Source organism: Daktulosphaira vitifoliae, unplaced genomic scaffold (genome assembly GCF_025091365.1).
Source record: "Daktulosphaira vitifoliae isolate Bord-2020 unplaced genomic scaffold, ASM2509136v1 Scaffold_1, whole genome shotgun sequence".
Taxonomy (NCBI): Eukaryota; Metazoa; Arthropoda; class Insecta; order Hemiptera; family Phylloxeridae; genus Daktulosphaira; species Daktulosphaira vitifoliae.
This window is the reverse complement of record NW_026099572.1, coordinates 22,268,083-22,284,516: the sequence shown is the minus strand read 5'-3', so window position 1 is coordinate 22,284,516 and position 16,434 is coordinate 22,268,083. Positions and strand designations below refer to the sequence as shown.

Genomic DNA, 16,434 nt, shown 5'->3' with positions numbered 1-16,434 from the left:
AAGTTGAAAAAGTTAGTTTTTGTAAAAAAGTGAAAAAAATTACAAAATTTACTGATTTTTAAATTTGTAATTTTTTCGGAGATTTCCCCCATTTGCGGGGGACGAGGAAAAATTTTTCAATTTCTAAGGGTAATGTCTTCAATTAGATACGATTTGTGATATTTTGACGTATTGTTGAAAGAAATCGGTCCAACGAGAGCTGAGAAAAAGTGGCGACAGACATAAAAATAAAAAAATGGTAAAATTAATACCTTCTCAGCTTTACATCGAAGCTAAAACTATTATAATTTGTATTATAACAGATTGATTATTAAAACTATACTTATAACGGTTTTTGAAGTAATAGTTTTTATTTCAATAAGATATATTATTTTAATTTAATAGAAAAAACATGTTAGGTAAAATTATTAACACGTTTAACTTCTTTATTTGAATAAAAATTTAATGAATATTTTTCGTGTAAATTATTACTGAAAAAATATGAATATACTATTTTTTTTCATTAGTTCTTCGTTTAAATCTACCGAATACAAAAAGACACTGTCGAGTTGTGCCCTAATTGTTTATATTACAGTTAAGACAATTTAAATATACAAGTCTTAAAAATATGATCAACAATTAAGATTTTGATAACATGTTGACTACAACGTATACAAAATTTTCTATATTTTATAATTTTGCTTAGCCCGTTGCATAATTGGTACAACATAATTATACTAGGAAAGGGTCGGAACTGGTCGACTACTTTCTCTTAAAAATTAATCGTTTGAGTTTTAACACCCCGTGTATGATTTATGATTAGTCGTAAATTGCTTTCACGGCCAATGTAAAATGCAACGATTTCGTTAAACTTAAGTGAGTCAGTCTTCAGAGATGAATGGATATGAAGATAGAGACTAAATCGCAATTATTAAGTGTTAAAATAATAATAATAACTAAACATAAAACAAAATGTCCCCGATCAAGAAATTACAAGATTTTTAAACAAATATCTCATGAATATATAATTACCATATGAGCTAAAAAGTAATTAACATATAATTTGCAGTCGAGATTTAATCAACTGTGATTTTTCTTGCATAAAGTGTAGTCGATATATGCATTACACTGTTGCTTATAAAGTGTTACGATTGTATTTGTACAATGTGAACCTGTTTCAGTCAACAACCGGTCGAATTCCAGATTAAATTGTCAATAGGACTTTCCCTCTCAACCGCCGAGACAAATATATTGTTCTACGCTTCTTCGACAATATTAAACTAAAAATAATTGAACAAAACCTATAAAAATCAACTCGAACTTTGATTAAATGTAAAACGCTGAAAGTTCTAAATATCTCGAATCGTTTAAAAAATTTTCATCGACGTTAACATTTATACTTAGTAGCAGTGAGAGAATACTTTCTAAATGTCATCGACCAGTGACCAATCCGACGGGGGCGTTGAATTTATAGAGCGTTTAACTGTTAAATAATATCTCTTGTAGTTATCGTTCGGGTATTGGTCGAAACAGCTGATAGGAACGGCGGTGTGAACTTGCTCTTTAAAAAGAGGAAAACCAGCAGTCAAAATCGTGAGACTGGGTAAAATATGATATTCACCGATGGACGGATGTTATCCGTAATACATAACGCGTGTGTATATGCTCGACACTCGACTCGGTGGATAATAATCGAACGTCGAGAACTGCCAGGGTATGCACTGCATTGCATGTAAATAAACGCTTTTATAATAAAATAACAATGGTAATATCTTTCTATGCCTTTACGTACGTTAATGTTTACAGATCTCTTCTCGGGCAGATAATTTCTCGCACGCTGCCTACACGTGTAATATAAAATATAAGCCTGGGGATACGTAACAATTGTGAATGAATTCATCAAATGTGTGCGAACGGGAACATTGTGTATTTGAAAATAGAAAAAAATTCGTCGGTTAAAATTTGTTTGGAAACAGTTTCAGTTTGTGTAAACGATATATGGACGTGACGGTAAAAAAAATATCTTCACATACACACCATGTGGACGTACGGCAATTATTATTGTTTCTCGCGCGTTGTGTGCGTGTGTCGAAAAAACAAGACTGGAATATTTTATTATTTTCTTTAGTCGTTAGCGTCTGAATGGCAGGAAATCTCGAAATATTTGTTTTATTCGTGTATGTTTATATATTTACAAATGAGTTGTAACAAAAAAAATCACCTCGCGTCGTAAAAACGATCATTTTACAAGACTTACACTGTCTTGTGTGCGTTTTGATAAAATAAAATTGTCACGATGGGTACATGCAAAATTTCTAATTTCTAATTTACTATGTTATTATTTAACGTACACTGACACAGAACAACAGAAAATGGATAGGAAAACGAAAAACTTATTGATATTTAAACGTTTTGAATTATTTTTTAAGTAGATAATAATCACTTGTGGCTAATGTTTAAAATTGAAAAATATATTTAACTTATAAAGCCGCATATATACTGTAAAATCTTGTATTGCTATTTTAAATACGTGTACGTATTTTAATATTTTTCAAGTATAAATAGATAGTACAGTAATACCTCACAATAGTATAATCAATGATATAATAATGTTTCGTGTATTATTAATTTCAATATATGTAAAGTGTCTCAAAGCTATTTGTAAAACACTTATTTTATATAAGAAATGTTTAGATGACATACGAGCAGTTTTGATGAGTCAAATCATTGAACTCGTACAAGTTTGTAAAAATACAAAGAATACTACACAGGAATATTAGAGTTGTTTATCTTAATAATAAATGCACATTTGATTTAACAATTTAAGATTAAAAAACAAGTCTAATAAATATATAGTAACGAAAACAAAAATATTCTACTTTAACGGCACGGCTAGAAAACCCCATGTAATGTAAAAAATATATTAATCATCACTCGTGATATACCATAAAATTTAGTCATATCACTCAACAACGCCATATTGATAATAATGTACAAGTATAAACGCTATTCACGTACTTAAATTTAATCCATCGCGTTAGCCGATATCATTAAAATCTTTAAAAATCGAGGCATTTTAGAAGAATAACAAACGTCTACTTCATAATACTTTTTGCATAGATAGTCAATTATTATTAGCAGACAATGTTCATATGAACACTTGATGTAATTTGCGCATCAATTGTCGATCGAATTAGTTGTTTAACGACGTATAATAGCCTCTCGAGATACAACAGTGAACAGATCCATGGGGGGAGCTGAGAGTTTTTTATTTTTTAAATAAAACATAATTATTATTGTGCAGTGAAGAATTGTCCATCAAAAAAGAAGCGTTATGAATGTTCACTCGAAGACACATTATAAGTGCTGCTATTGCATCTACTGAGAATGTATTAAGCGTTTGGAAAATAACTCAAATAAATTTGCATAAGGAAAAATGGACTATTCCAAGATACTAATTAGTCGCTACTATTTGCGAATTCCACGCATAGGATCGACCGAGTAGAATTATAATTAGAAAAAAAGATGGTAAACGATGGCGGAGGCGATGACGACGCTGATAAAAAACAACGATATTATTGTGTTCGCATTGACCGTGACGAAATGCGGTTGACGGGTAGCGATGAGCCAACCGATGTGAATGAATTGGCTGGCGTTCATTACGCGTCGCCGCAGTCGGAGATAAATTGACGTTCACGGTCCGTGACTGTCCAAAGGAAATTGACATTGTGACTATTGGACGGAGGGAAAGTGGGTGGGAAAACTTAGCGCGCGCGCACTGTATCAATTTTCTCATGATATTAACATACGCGCAAACGGCTGTTCGTTGGAAACTGTAAGTCAGAATTCAACGACTTTTATACAGCGACGAATTCATCTAATGTATTTTTCGGATTTGTTAACATTTGCGAATTCATTAGTTTGCGTAATATCGGTTTTAAATCGCCGCCGCGCCCACTTTTTTGGTTTTTATCAGTTGTTTAAAACCAATTTGGTTTGTTTAAAGACCGTGTCGCTGTATTTATTCCGGCATATCCCACATCAAATAAAAGATACGCCATTTGTCATAGGCACGGGATGATATTATGCGACAACACCGGAACCGCAAGCTGATTACATATGTCAACATGGCAAGTGTCGATTTCCGACAAAGGTTGTAACGCGTTTCGATCAGATAAATGAAATTCAACAAAAAAAGTACAAGAGAACAATGCTAACTTGTATGAAGTTCGAAGAACTCGCCGGATGTGTAATGGGCATAGTGCATGACAAAGGCGACACGGATCATTAAATTTTGCTACGAGTATATGTTTTATAATGGCAAAATATTGAATCAAATCGGATGCTCTAAATAGACCATATGGGCATTACTTAGTTTTGATCGAGGTAAGGAAATTTACTGTCTTGAGTACTATTTTACACCTCAATAGTTTTTACATCCGACTACGTTAACTGTATAACTATACAGAACGCTTTGTCTACTTAATATTGCATAGTAGTAATAGGTAAACATAATACAGTCAACTATAATTATTTAACCCTGAATTACCTCGGGCATACATTTATACAACGTGATAGCATAAGAAAAAATTTCAACAGCTATTAATTGACGGCCAGTTGTTCAGTTTTTTATATTAAAACGATTAAAATACAATCTTGGCTGTTCAAAAAAAAAAAAATGTTATAGTTACAATAATAAGATCTTGTCCTCGTGTAGCCGTTATGCTACAACAAAAAATTAAGGTGTACAGTATAACAATGACTGTACTGTAATGGCGTGTACAAGTCTCCAAGGCTACACGCAGTGCGCTAATTTTTGAACGATCAGTGCAATTACTGTATTGCGCCTAAAATCACATGAAACTCACGTGACATACAAAAAACAATAAACTAACACTAACGTGATCAAACAATTATAATAATCGGTGGTCGTCTGTCTAATGGCCACCGTATAGATGTTTGAACATGAAATCCAAATAGCGTGTTAGTCATAAAGCCTCCGGCAAACGTCGGCGGTACGCACGTTTGAATATGATCTTTTTTAAAGATTTTAAATAAAACCTCGAACCGGTAAATTATCGTATTTTTAAGTTGTTTATGGAGATTGAATAACAAAAAAATTTTGCTCGCCGAAATTCAAGATAACTGTCAGCGATTAAACCAAAGCAAATTTAGATAATATCAACGAATGATTTTCTTTTAAATTTAACAACTATCAGTATCTTAATGTGTTACTCTAGGTCCAATATAATCTAGTGGAAAATAACGGTCAAGTATACTGCAACAATGAAAAATGCATTTTCACGATGTTTGCACAGATCCAGTGGCTAATGATGAGATATACACAACTGTGTGTTGCCAAACATAAATCCATTATTAATTATAAACTCAGTTTTCATTTGATTTTATTCCATCTAGTGTTGTCAACGTATAAACTACCCTTCTCACAGCGTACCCTCTCACGGCCACAGTATAAAACATTACCATAAATTATCTATTTATATGTATAAATATATGAATGCCTAGTGGGTAGAAATTCGAACTATATTCAATAACAACGCGATTTACATACCTATGTTATCCAACGCCGTGTCGCATAATTACACAAACTATTAATAACTGTTGCATATCTAAAATATACACGATGCTGTTGTGGCCTTGATCATAAACGATACATAATTTAACTTGATTGAGCAACTACCTGTTAAACGCTGAATGTTTTGTTTTCTTAAATAACACCGCTGTTGGCCGCATTACACATAGTTTAAATAACAGATACTTTGAGTTCTAAATCGAAAGTCGTGTTGAACCGTTTTACACGTAATGAACGAATACTATAAATGTGAGCGAATGGATGTATCGTAAGACGTGTGTGGTGCACAGGTTAACGTCTTATCACGACCGGTACGACTAGTCAGAGTGGACAACATGAATGAACAAAACTATATTGTTGTGATAGTTATGAACGTTTTGTAAATTCGGCGGTACGGATTCGATTTAAGCGGGCAGAGCTTGGCAGCAATGGAAATCGCGTAAACACCAACGACCGGTAGGAGTTTTCCTCTAGCGACGCGGTAATTTTTCGTTTATAATTAGTCAAGGACCAGTTTACTAGCCGCGGATTGTAAAATATACAAGTCGGCTTATGATGTGTGTAGGGAAATAACGTAAAACGCGTTGCTCCTTCACGCGGTCCTCAACTACCCTCGGGCCGAAAAAAATTCGCAAACCACATCGTTGGTGGTCGCCTGTTGTCTACGAACCGGACCACTTTATCAACACAAGCGCTTGGGTTCTTACACAGACCAAGAAACGTTTAGTACTGAATGAACTTTGCAACATAACAATAGTCGACGTAAGATGAATCGTCGACAAGAAGTATAACATTTGAATGTGTTGTATCTGTGCGAGTTTAATACTATGAATTATTATTCACTGTGTATAACTCGTGAAAAACGTTACAGACGAGAAAAAAGGGAAAATGTTTATACGGATAAGACCTCCCGCTACTCCCTAGACTAAATCAAATATACATATAATGCGTAGAGCACCGTCCAGTACTGTGCCAGTACAGATAAGACGACCTCTTACGCACCTCGGGGTGCACACGAGACATTACCGTGTCTGGGTAACGTTGCGCCATTAATCCATTAGTCGGGATGTTTTTATGGCACCGGTAGCATTAAATGTCCTGTATCGGTTTTCGATGTGCCTTCAGATATTATGCGTTCAATACGGTCGCGGTGGTACTGAAGTGTATGAACTTGGTAGGCTATTCGCAGTACATATGACGCGTTGTCTTTGGGTCGTTTGCGAAGGGTTTAATGATAAATATTTGTTAAATGCGTAATACTTTCAATTTTCGAAATACCTTGCACCACCCGCGGAGAGCCGTCGGTCGGACAATCGGTTTATTGTAATACATAAAATCGTTAATGTATTATTATTAATATTTGGTATCGTGCGACAGTTACTGTAGCAAAGGGTCACTCATGACGTAACTTAATAATAATAATAATATATTATTCTAACATTTCGTTATGTTCTGACTTGTGCTCTAACGTCTACGGGAGTCCAATGATTTTGACCCTAAATACTTAGTTTGCGAACAACCGCGATTAAATGACTCGCACGGGCGCATACGTCAAGGTCAACAAAATAGATCAAAGTGTTGAGTTTCAAATGGCTAGCAAATTTCGTCATCGCGTCGATAGCCATGCAGTCTGTTCGCTAAACAAATTCTGTACTCGACTGTAGTGTCAGTAGTAAAATTAAAAACTTTAATTTTTGAAGGGCATTGAGTAATAATAATAATACATCGTGCTTTTTAGTATAAATTTTCATTTTTATAAAAATATTTTTACTGTCGTGTAATGTTCTCTTGTTTTTTTTATTAAATTCTATCACTCGACGCGTTATTTTAATTTACAGCCAAAGAGAAAAATGGCCGGTGTTTAAAAATGACAAAAATAGTCTATGTATACAATGTATAAGCGTTACTCTCATTATAATAGCATAGTAATTTACAGTAAGCGATACTTCGGTTGTCCTGTGAGTTTAAAACGGTAACATAACTTATAGAGGACTATCGGACAGCCTACACGAGTTGAGAGTATATACAAGCGGAATACATTCGAGAAAAGTAAATATGGTTCATAAACTATTTAACACCATGTTATGTGCCTGCCTAGGTGTACGACTATACCCTTGTCTCGTATGTCCTGACCACTACATTATAATGAACGTAAAACCCGTCGGTCGAGGTGTCACGCATTTATTTATAATGTAAGCCTACAACTAATTGCTGAATTCGAGAAGCATCCATGAATTACAATTAAGACAGTGGCTGCAACAAATGTGGTTGTAGCACATATTAATACGGTTCTCTCCTCGCAATTCATAATTTTCCCTTAAATAAAAATGTTTAATATTATGTAGATCGACTTCTCGGTTGATTACAAACCGGTTGGTCTCACAATATAGACGGTTTGCTTTTCTTGTTTATGAATCCACAACATTATAGGCTTCACACGTTCAGTCCAGATAATTTCATATGAGATTTTCTGTGCCAAGACTTAATACAACTTATAATAATATACAATATATAAAAAAGCATATTTCGTCTATTATACTAAATTATTTAATGTATACAAATATTGGCTATACGTGTATACTATAAATTCCAGAAAGCGAAGAAAATAGGCACTCGACTTTATATTTTTCAAGTATGTATAAATGTTTTATAGGTAACAACATTAATTATTTTAATAATAATAATAATAATAATATACTGAGAATAAACGGTTTTTCGACGGAGGCATTGACCGGCGGATGTGTATGTATGTAAATATGATCCAAAGAAAGCTATTGGTGGTGTTTACACACTAAAAGTGCATTGTAGAGGGAATAGTGTTGTTACAGCGACCAGAATCCATTAAACTCATCAGTTCAAGCAAACGCAGTAAAGAAAAAAACGTAAAACGAGTTACTAATGAAGACAACGAGCGGACATTTTCTAAAAACTATTGCGGTAATTAACAACAAAATGAAATAATAGATTGCCAGCGGCGGCCCAAAGCGTTAATTAAAAGGCGAAATTAATACGAGCTGTTTGGCTCGTGATTTGCCAAATAAATACATCTGCCGCAGCCAGAACGGCGTCGTCACTCATTTACGAACGAGTTTTATGTTTGATTATTTATTATAATTATTATTAAGATACCTTTTACAGACGAACGGGCAGTGAATTGAACGCGCCTGTTTCCCCTAAGATAATAAGTTAAAGGTATAAAATGATGAATCGGCACAATCTGTTGGGCGGCAAGCATCTGATCTTACTGAGTACTGTAGCAGTTGAGTACGTGAGAAACGGACATTGCGGTATTATTTCAATGATATTATAGTAGTAATAATATTACAGAGTTGACAGTGTCGAATGGTTTTCTCTTCAATTCGACTGTTAATAATAATTATTTACTTCATTAATTCTCGAACGTACATATGCTTTACAATGTATCGATTACGCAGCGTTAATTATTCTGTATAGATTTTTATATCACTCGATTTTTAGCCAAGGCTATCCAACCAATGTACAAGACAACGACTATTTCAGTGTATCGTATATACTATTTATTGTCGTGAATTGGTTTAGTTAACAAATTCGGTTGCGTTATTTAAAAAAAAAAATAATTTATTTAAAACTTAACTTAAATTATAAATACCTAATGAATTTTGGATATCGATTGAAGTCCACATTTAAATACTAAAAAATCATGACCATACAAAACCTTTTAGTATTCAACATGTTATATTTAACATGAATTCTTGTTTTATTATTGTTAAAATGTCAAAAAGAGATCAAAATACCGGTTCGATCAAAAATAATTCATGCTCATCAGCTGTAAGTACATACTTCTGTTTCATCAAATTCAAAATTAACTTACAAGTGTAATTTAATTAGTGTTTAAGCGATTACATCATCGACATCTATAGTACATAAAATATTTAAATGGATAACTCGATAAACAAGACTATGCTAATAATAAAAATGCATTATTTTCATTTTAACTGATGAACATTTTTCTTAATAATTATATACTTTTATTATTTAAAATAAATAAACTGTCGATACTTTAGAAGCGATAAAAATTTACACTTGAAAGATAACTAAGATAAATGATACCATTTTTAAATGTTTTGCGTCTTTGTCATGGTCTGATAACACTTTCGACATTTTAAGAGATATAATTTGTAATGTAACATATTCAAAAAACAATACAAACAACTGTGACACTCTATCGAATATGTAGGAGATAAATATATACTAGGTGCGTTTGTCTTAATGGCATATGAAAGCTGAAACAACGGTCAATAATATTGATGAGATTAAACACGGGCCTTACGGCAAACAAATGTATTTATTAAAAAATTAAGTACGTGACGTTTATATGCACGATAAGATCTCGGGTTACGACTAATTTCAACTACAGGTCATCAAAGCCTTATACAGTTACTGATAAGTTTATGTATACATGTATATATTTATTTCGAAAAGTGGGTCGATTATACCTAAATTGATAAATTTATTATTAATAAATAATCGTCAATTGTTATTGAATAATTTACATGACAATATTATTAAATAATTTCTATATTAAAATTATATTCAAAATAAATGGGAACGCATTATTAATCTTTAAAATCGCGCTTTTGCATAATTTTTTGATTTTTCAAAATCAGTTATTCCAATACTCCAAACAATAAATCATTGAAACCAAAAGTAATTGTAATAATAATAAAATATGTTTGTGTAACATTCGTCTCGTTCTCAGTTAATAAACGCGATTTATTTCTCACGATTATTTTATGAATTAATTTTATACATAGAGTTCAGAGATAAAAAAATAAACAACTATTCATGACGTCTTAAATAGATATGATAAAATTCACGGTGTTAATTAAATATCATAGAATACTGTTATCATGGTTTGATCATTATAGTTAACAAATTGTTTTAATTATCATGAAATAATTTGGTTATACTCTGTGACATACATTGGGAAAGACTTAAATCTTTAAAACTAAGGTGAGAGGAAGATGAGGTACCATTCACACATAGACTTATCACACAATATTCGCCCCACTTAATAGTTGTGACACTGGATCTACTCTAAATTAATTATAATATTATTATTACCTTTTTTTATTCCAAGCGCTAGATTCTGTTTCATTAAAACTTGTACATGGTTTTGTATAAAATAAAAAACTACCTTTTTAAGACGAGTTTTTCAATCTCCATCAAATATTTACTTTTTAACTCTTTAAAACATTAACTTGTATTCGCAATAAAGATTTATACTTCGAAATTAATCTGAAAGTTTTTCGACAAACATTTTGTATTTTAATGCGGATAACAGATGTATTACAGACAATTGATTAAAAATGTTGTAGTGTCGAACCTCTCATCTTGATTAAAAAACCGTTCTGTATATTTGAACGTTAATTAGTAGCAATAATAATTTGGATGAAACGATTGGGCCGTAACGTTTGACCTGCCTGAACTATTGTAAATCATTACACGCGGGAAGAAAACTTTTACAATTTTAGTTTCGTTATATTTTGTTCCTGTTAATGTTGGTCATTTCGAACCTGTTAATGTTGTAACCATATAACATTATATTCGTATCGTTATGAACACGAAATTTCGTTATAAATTAACGGTTTCAATTACTATACCCAAAGCACTGTGCGAACATGCCAAATTTTATGAAGCCTCGGTATTTCATGCGGCCTGGTGCCCACGCGTGCCGTCTATTAAAGTCTTTTCGCGCCTATATTGTTGAGTCAGATATCGAATACAACTGGTACATTGTTATACAGTATGTGCACGCCCGAAGTTATAGATAAATCACTGAGGAAATCTGCTTGAATGTCCGGATGTAGACATCCAAATGTCGCCCAGAGCAATCGTTCGTGTGTTACACGATGCTGCGTATGAGGTAAAACATAACGCGTTTGTGATCTTTACCGGACCGTTCGTAGCTTACTGCCCGTACAGTAAATTCTCAAACAGCTGCGCAGCACTGAGTAAGTGTTTTAAAGGCATCCATTACACATCAACTGTGTGTGGATATATCGTCGTATTACTATATTGTTGTCTATTAATCAGCATCGGTTTTACGTATGCGGCTGACTAACCTATTTTTCGCAGAAATTTTTCGGTTTGACGTATTATGTAGTTCAAAATTACAATATTTCATGTGTGTACTAATCTTAATAATTCGGAATACGATTGATTTCTCAGAAACAAATCAAATTTCAGTAAACAGAAGATAAGGTACTAGAGAGGAGTACACATAATTTTAGATTTTCTCATCTCGGTCTGCATTGATGTTTCATTTCTGACCTGTAGTATGCTATTACTTTTATTGAGTTCGAAATACAATTAAATAATTATTTTTACCGATAACGTTTTTATCAATTTCTTCGACTAGAAATAAAAATGTATAAGTACTTTTCTATTTACGCGATCCAACAACGTTTTAAATTTATTATTATTTTTTTATTTCCATTGAGTTTTAAGCGTGTAATTTTATACTGTGTTTATTTAAACATACACTGCAATCAAGTACAAACATAAAATGCAAATATTTAATGTTGTTGTACCTAGACTGGACATTAGACATGTTCGATTCGTTCTACGCGCACTATGCTTGTTGTTTAATTACTTTGACTATGTGATGATTCATCTCGCGGTTTACCACCCACATACACATATAAACGCTAATTGCTTATACGCGCATAACAATAAAAACGAATAGATGTAGATATATACTGCTAGCAGATTGCAGATAACTCATGCTTTTGTGTGCGTGTGTGTGTGTGTATTCATACGGTTGTATTAATGAAATAAAAAATCATTATCGTTATTACTTATATACATGTATAATATGCAAAAGACGGCTTATAAAATATGGTCGTGAAGAACAATTACGACTTACAATTGCAAGTTCGAGATAATTTCGTTCGTCTTTGTTGGTCCATTGCATTTAAAACATTTCACATTATTGTCATGCATGAATATGTGTATGTGATAGACGTTTTTTATACACGAGCCCGTCATGAATAAACGTAATGCATGATTGACAGGCGTCCTTGCTGTGGAAGCGGTAGAAACCCGAGATTGTCGTCTCCAGATGCGCGAATTTCGCAATCGCAGTGGGTAATACAAGTAGTGTTTAGCGAGCGACAGCTTGGGTGACCTTTGTGACATGTTTCCATAGAAATAATGACCGTTATTAAGTTAAGTGGACAATAACCGACTGACGCGGCGATATAGGAAGCATATTACAACTTAGTAATTCGAAAACATCCTGTAGCCAAGTCCGCCGGTACTCAGTCATTTGAAATAATACTAATGATTGTAAATAATGCTGTATGCGTTCAAAAAGTGAAGAACTGTCAAAATATTTACTCGTAGTCGATTGATTTTCAACAATTTTTTTTTTCCAACGATAGATCTCGGATGTCTACCCCCTATGGTATGCGTGTGTGTTAATATTTTAAGATACATTTTGGAAACGTCACGAGACTGGAGATAATCGATAAAACATTAGTCATGTCGACCTTCAAAATAATGATTCCGTCGTTTGAATTTCAGCGAGAGGTTCTCTACACGAATGGTATCCATATTTTTATCAGTAGTGCCTACTTAAAGTTTTTTATGTCGTGCGTCGAGTGTTCTTGTTATAATATACTGTACGATTAAACGACGGCTGTAATAACAATGATAGTGCCATAAAACATACTTAGTATCTTAACATTTTATTAAAAAAATGCCTCATCGTGGCACACAACGAATATCGGGAGAACGCGGTAGACACAGATACTTTTTACACACGGCAAGTAGCGGTGTAAGCATGTTGCATTTTTGGCATTCGTCATAGCAATACCTACTTGACATTTTGACGTTGTTAATGAACTCGATTCATAACGTCAATATACGGTCACAATAACAGTTGCTCGGTTGAAGACAAAAAATTGTTCACCGCAAGGTTAACCAAACCGTTCACAAGCAGACTCGAAGATTTGGACCACAATTACGGTAAAAATAATAATTATAGCCAACTATTATTTTGTAACAGCAGTCGTTTTAAAAACGTACAATGTATAGAACAAACGCGTACCAATAGAACATGAGGTACCTCTTAAATGAACATAAAGACAAATTGTGTGTTATTTCATTTGAGCGATGCGTCAAAAATAAATACCGGCCACTCTCGTGTCCTAAGTTTGCTTTCTTATAACTGTTTGTACGTTATATGACTATTTTTTGTTAAGCTAACCTAGAAAAATTATAAATAACTAGTGTGGTCATTAGTAAAGAACGCCATTATTCAATAAAAAAAAAAACATAGTAATTAAAGTAAATCGATCGAATTATTTCTAATCTGTCATTAAAAAATTATAATCGCGAAATTAAAATAAAATATATTGATTTTTACTAAAAAAATTACAATATCACAATATAATTAAGGCAGTTTTATTTCAATTTAAAACATAGTAACAACGTTAACACAATTATTACTCATATGATTTCAGAATTAAAATTAAAAATGGATCAAATTTGATTGAAGTAAACTAAGAATTAAAAGTAATCGTATAATACTTGAATAATTTTCGATGAATTAATAGCATTAAAAATATTTTATAATGCGATTTGTATTGTATAAGAACTAATTAAAGCCAATTATTTGTTTAAAATTATGATAGTGAACGAAGGAGGTCTCACTAATTAGCAAAACAATTTATCAGTTTCATGTGACTTAATAAAATATTTATCGTTAATTTAACACTTGTTGTAGGTTAGTCATATTAATTTACATTGATAATTTTTTTTACTAAAATTATATATTATTAAGTTTTTACAGAAATTGCAATATTTTTGGATCACTATAATTTTAATGAAATTTGTGTAAACTTTATAACAAGAAAATGTTCTAAAATAAAATATATTCAATTGGCTTACATTTCGTAAAAAAAAAAATCACTTATATTCAAACAGGTTTTAATGTTTGTGGTTACATTGAGGTAGGTCGTAATGGGTTGTGCGAGTCTACGAAAAAAAGAACTTTTAAATAATGTACATGAAAAGTTTTTAGAAACTATTTTCCAAGAGCTATGTATGGTTTGGTAGAAGAGAAACTTGAAAAAATAAAATGATAAATGCCAATCAATTATGAATTTTTAATTTGCTATAAGCGTCAGTTCTGCGAGAGAAGCAAACAAATAAAAAAGTGACGACGAAAAAATAAAATGAACAAATGATAGATGAGCATATTTATCGTGCGGTTGATTTGTGCTATAGAAATTAACAGCGCTTCAGGTCTTGCAGAGTGTTAAATCGCCGCTATGACCCCTCTGGCATATTTCCTTATTGCAATTGCACCTCGTCCGTCACCTCAGCGTTCTTAAACAACGACACCGACCAATATGACGGTAAAGATAATAATGATGTACGTGAATAATACGATTTCCTAATTAAATGCTTTCAAACAATATTTATCGACGTCGTATACTAATCGAGAGACTAAATTTTTTTACATACAATAAAACTCGCACGCGCTTTCTTTAATCGACATACACTTTATCACTGCTTATGGTTCATCTTCCATGTGACAGTTTGCTTTTTTTCTCGTATCAATTTTTCAATGTATATTAATCAGTATGTTGGTGATAATTATCAACGTTCGATCGATTAACCAGACAAAACGAGTACTCGATGTAACGTAATAGCTACGCGTGGCCTTTAAAGAGTATACGGAAGTATGTCGATAAACTCATATCCGATTCAAACGCTGATTAATGTATTAATCGAATTCACAAATAAACATGAAATAAGATTATCACACGATACACACACGGAAAAATATATTGGCGACGATTGCGGTGTAGGACACGGATAATGAAGATGTCCTGGCGTGATGCGTATCAAAGAAAAAAAATATAATGAATAAATAAAAATAAATTTAACAGTGATATCAGTAATTTTTTCCCTTCTGATGAAATCTCTATTTAATAGATAAGCGTATTAAATAATACACACTCGTCAATTGTTTGATTAAATAAACCCAATATTTGCATATTGTGTAAAACTTAAAAAGGTATATTATTACAGAACAGTGGCGTAATTAATTTCGTCTTAGGGGGATATACGTAAAAAAATTGTTCACGTCCCTTCTAAACAAAAACTGTTACATCTTCGCCATATTATCTTTGTCATGGGGATGTGGATGTCATTACCCCCCCCCCCACCATGATTACGCTAGCGTTACCGAATATCAATGAATATGCATTTACTTAATATTTACTATGAACGTACCTGTCTATTGTATTTTGTAGGTGAACACATGAGAACCCGTTATATTACGCAGCTGGCGATCAAAAAAACACAGTGCATAAGATATAGTTGCGAAATGATCACAATATGAATTATTATATTCGTACCGAGATTTCGATTCTCTATAAATAAATCGATGACGGCTGAGTTCAAGGAAAACGTGCGATTATCATGAACGATAGACAAAATATATAACACTACAGTTAGTAATATCTCTTTTCGTTTATGTACTGTACATATTGTACTTGCCTAGCTGTTATTAATCGAACACTAATTAAATACACAGCCATAAAATAGTATTACATAAACCTTTCTCGTGTACTGAAACTAATATTAATAGTACATTAATTGTGCACTAAGATTTAAAATCAAATCAGCATCAACTTAACCGATAAACCCAATAAAAATTTGCCATTACATATTGTAAAACTTTTTTCTTTTTTATAAAAATATAATCAATAAAATATAATCGAACAAGAGTTAGAATATTGACGATTACTTATGCATACGGCTAAAAAATATTTTGTAATTCAACTACCTAATGTTGTATATACTTT

General features: G+C 32.5%; 1 protein-coding gene across 5 annotated transcripts in view; it reads right to left on the bottom strand.

Moving 5' to 3' along the window:
• The window catches only part of LOC126896652 (Kruppel-like factor 1), a 60,339-nt gene that overhangs the window by 38,468 nt on the left and 5,437 nt on the right, over positions 1–16,434 (bottom strand). The window contains exon 1 of one of the 5 annotated variants that reach the window (XM_050669728.1): positions 15,860–15,904. The exons of 1 other annotated variant lie outside the window; for it this stretch is intronic. In XM_050669728.1, coding sequence (XP_050525685.1) covers positions 15,860–15,889 — 30 coding nt within the window. In that variant the 5' untranslated portion in view covers positions 15,890–15,904. 3 more of the 5 variants (XM_050669883.1, XM_050670129.1, XM_050669965.1) reach the window with 3 other exon arrangements.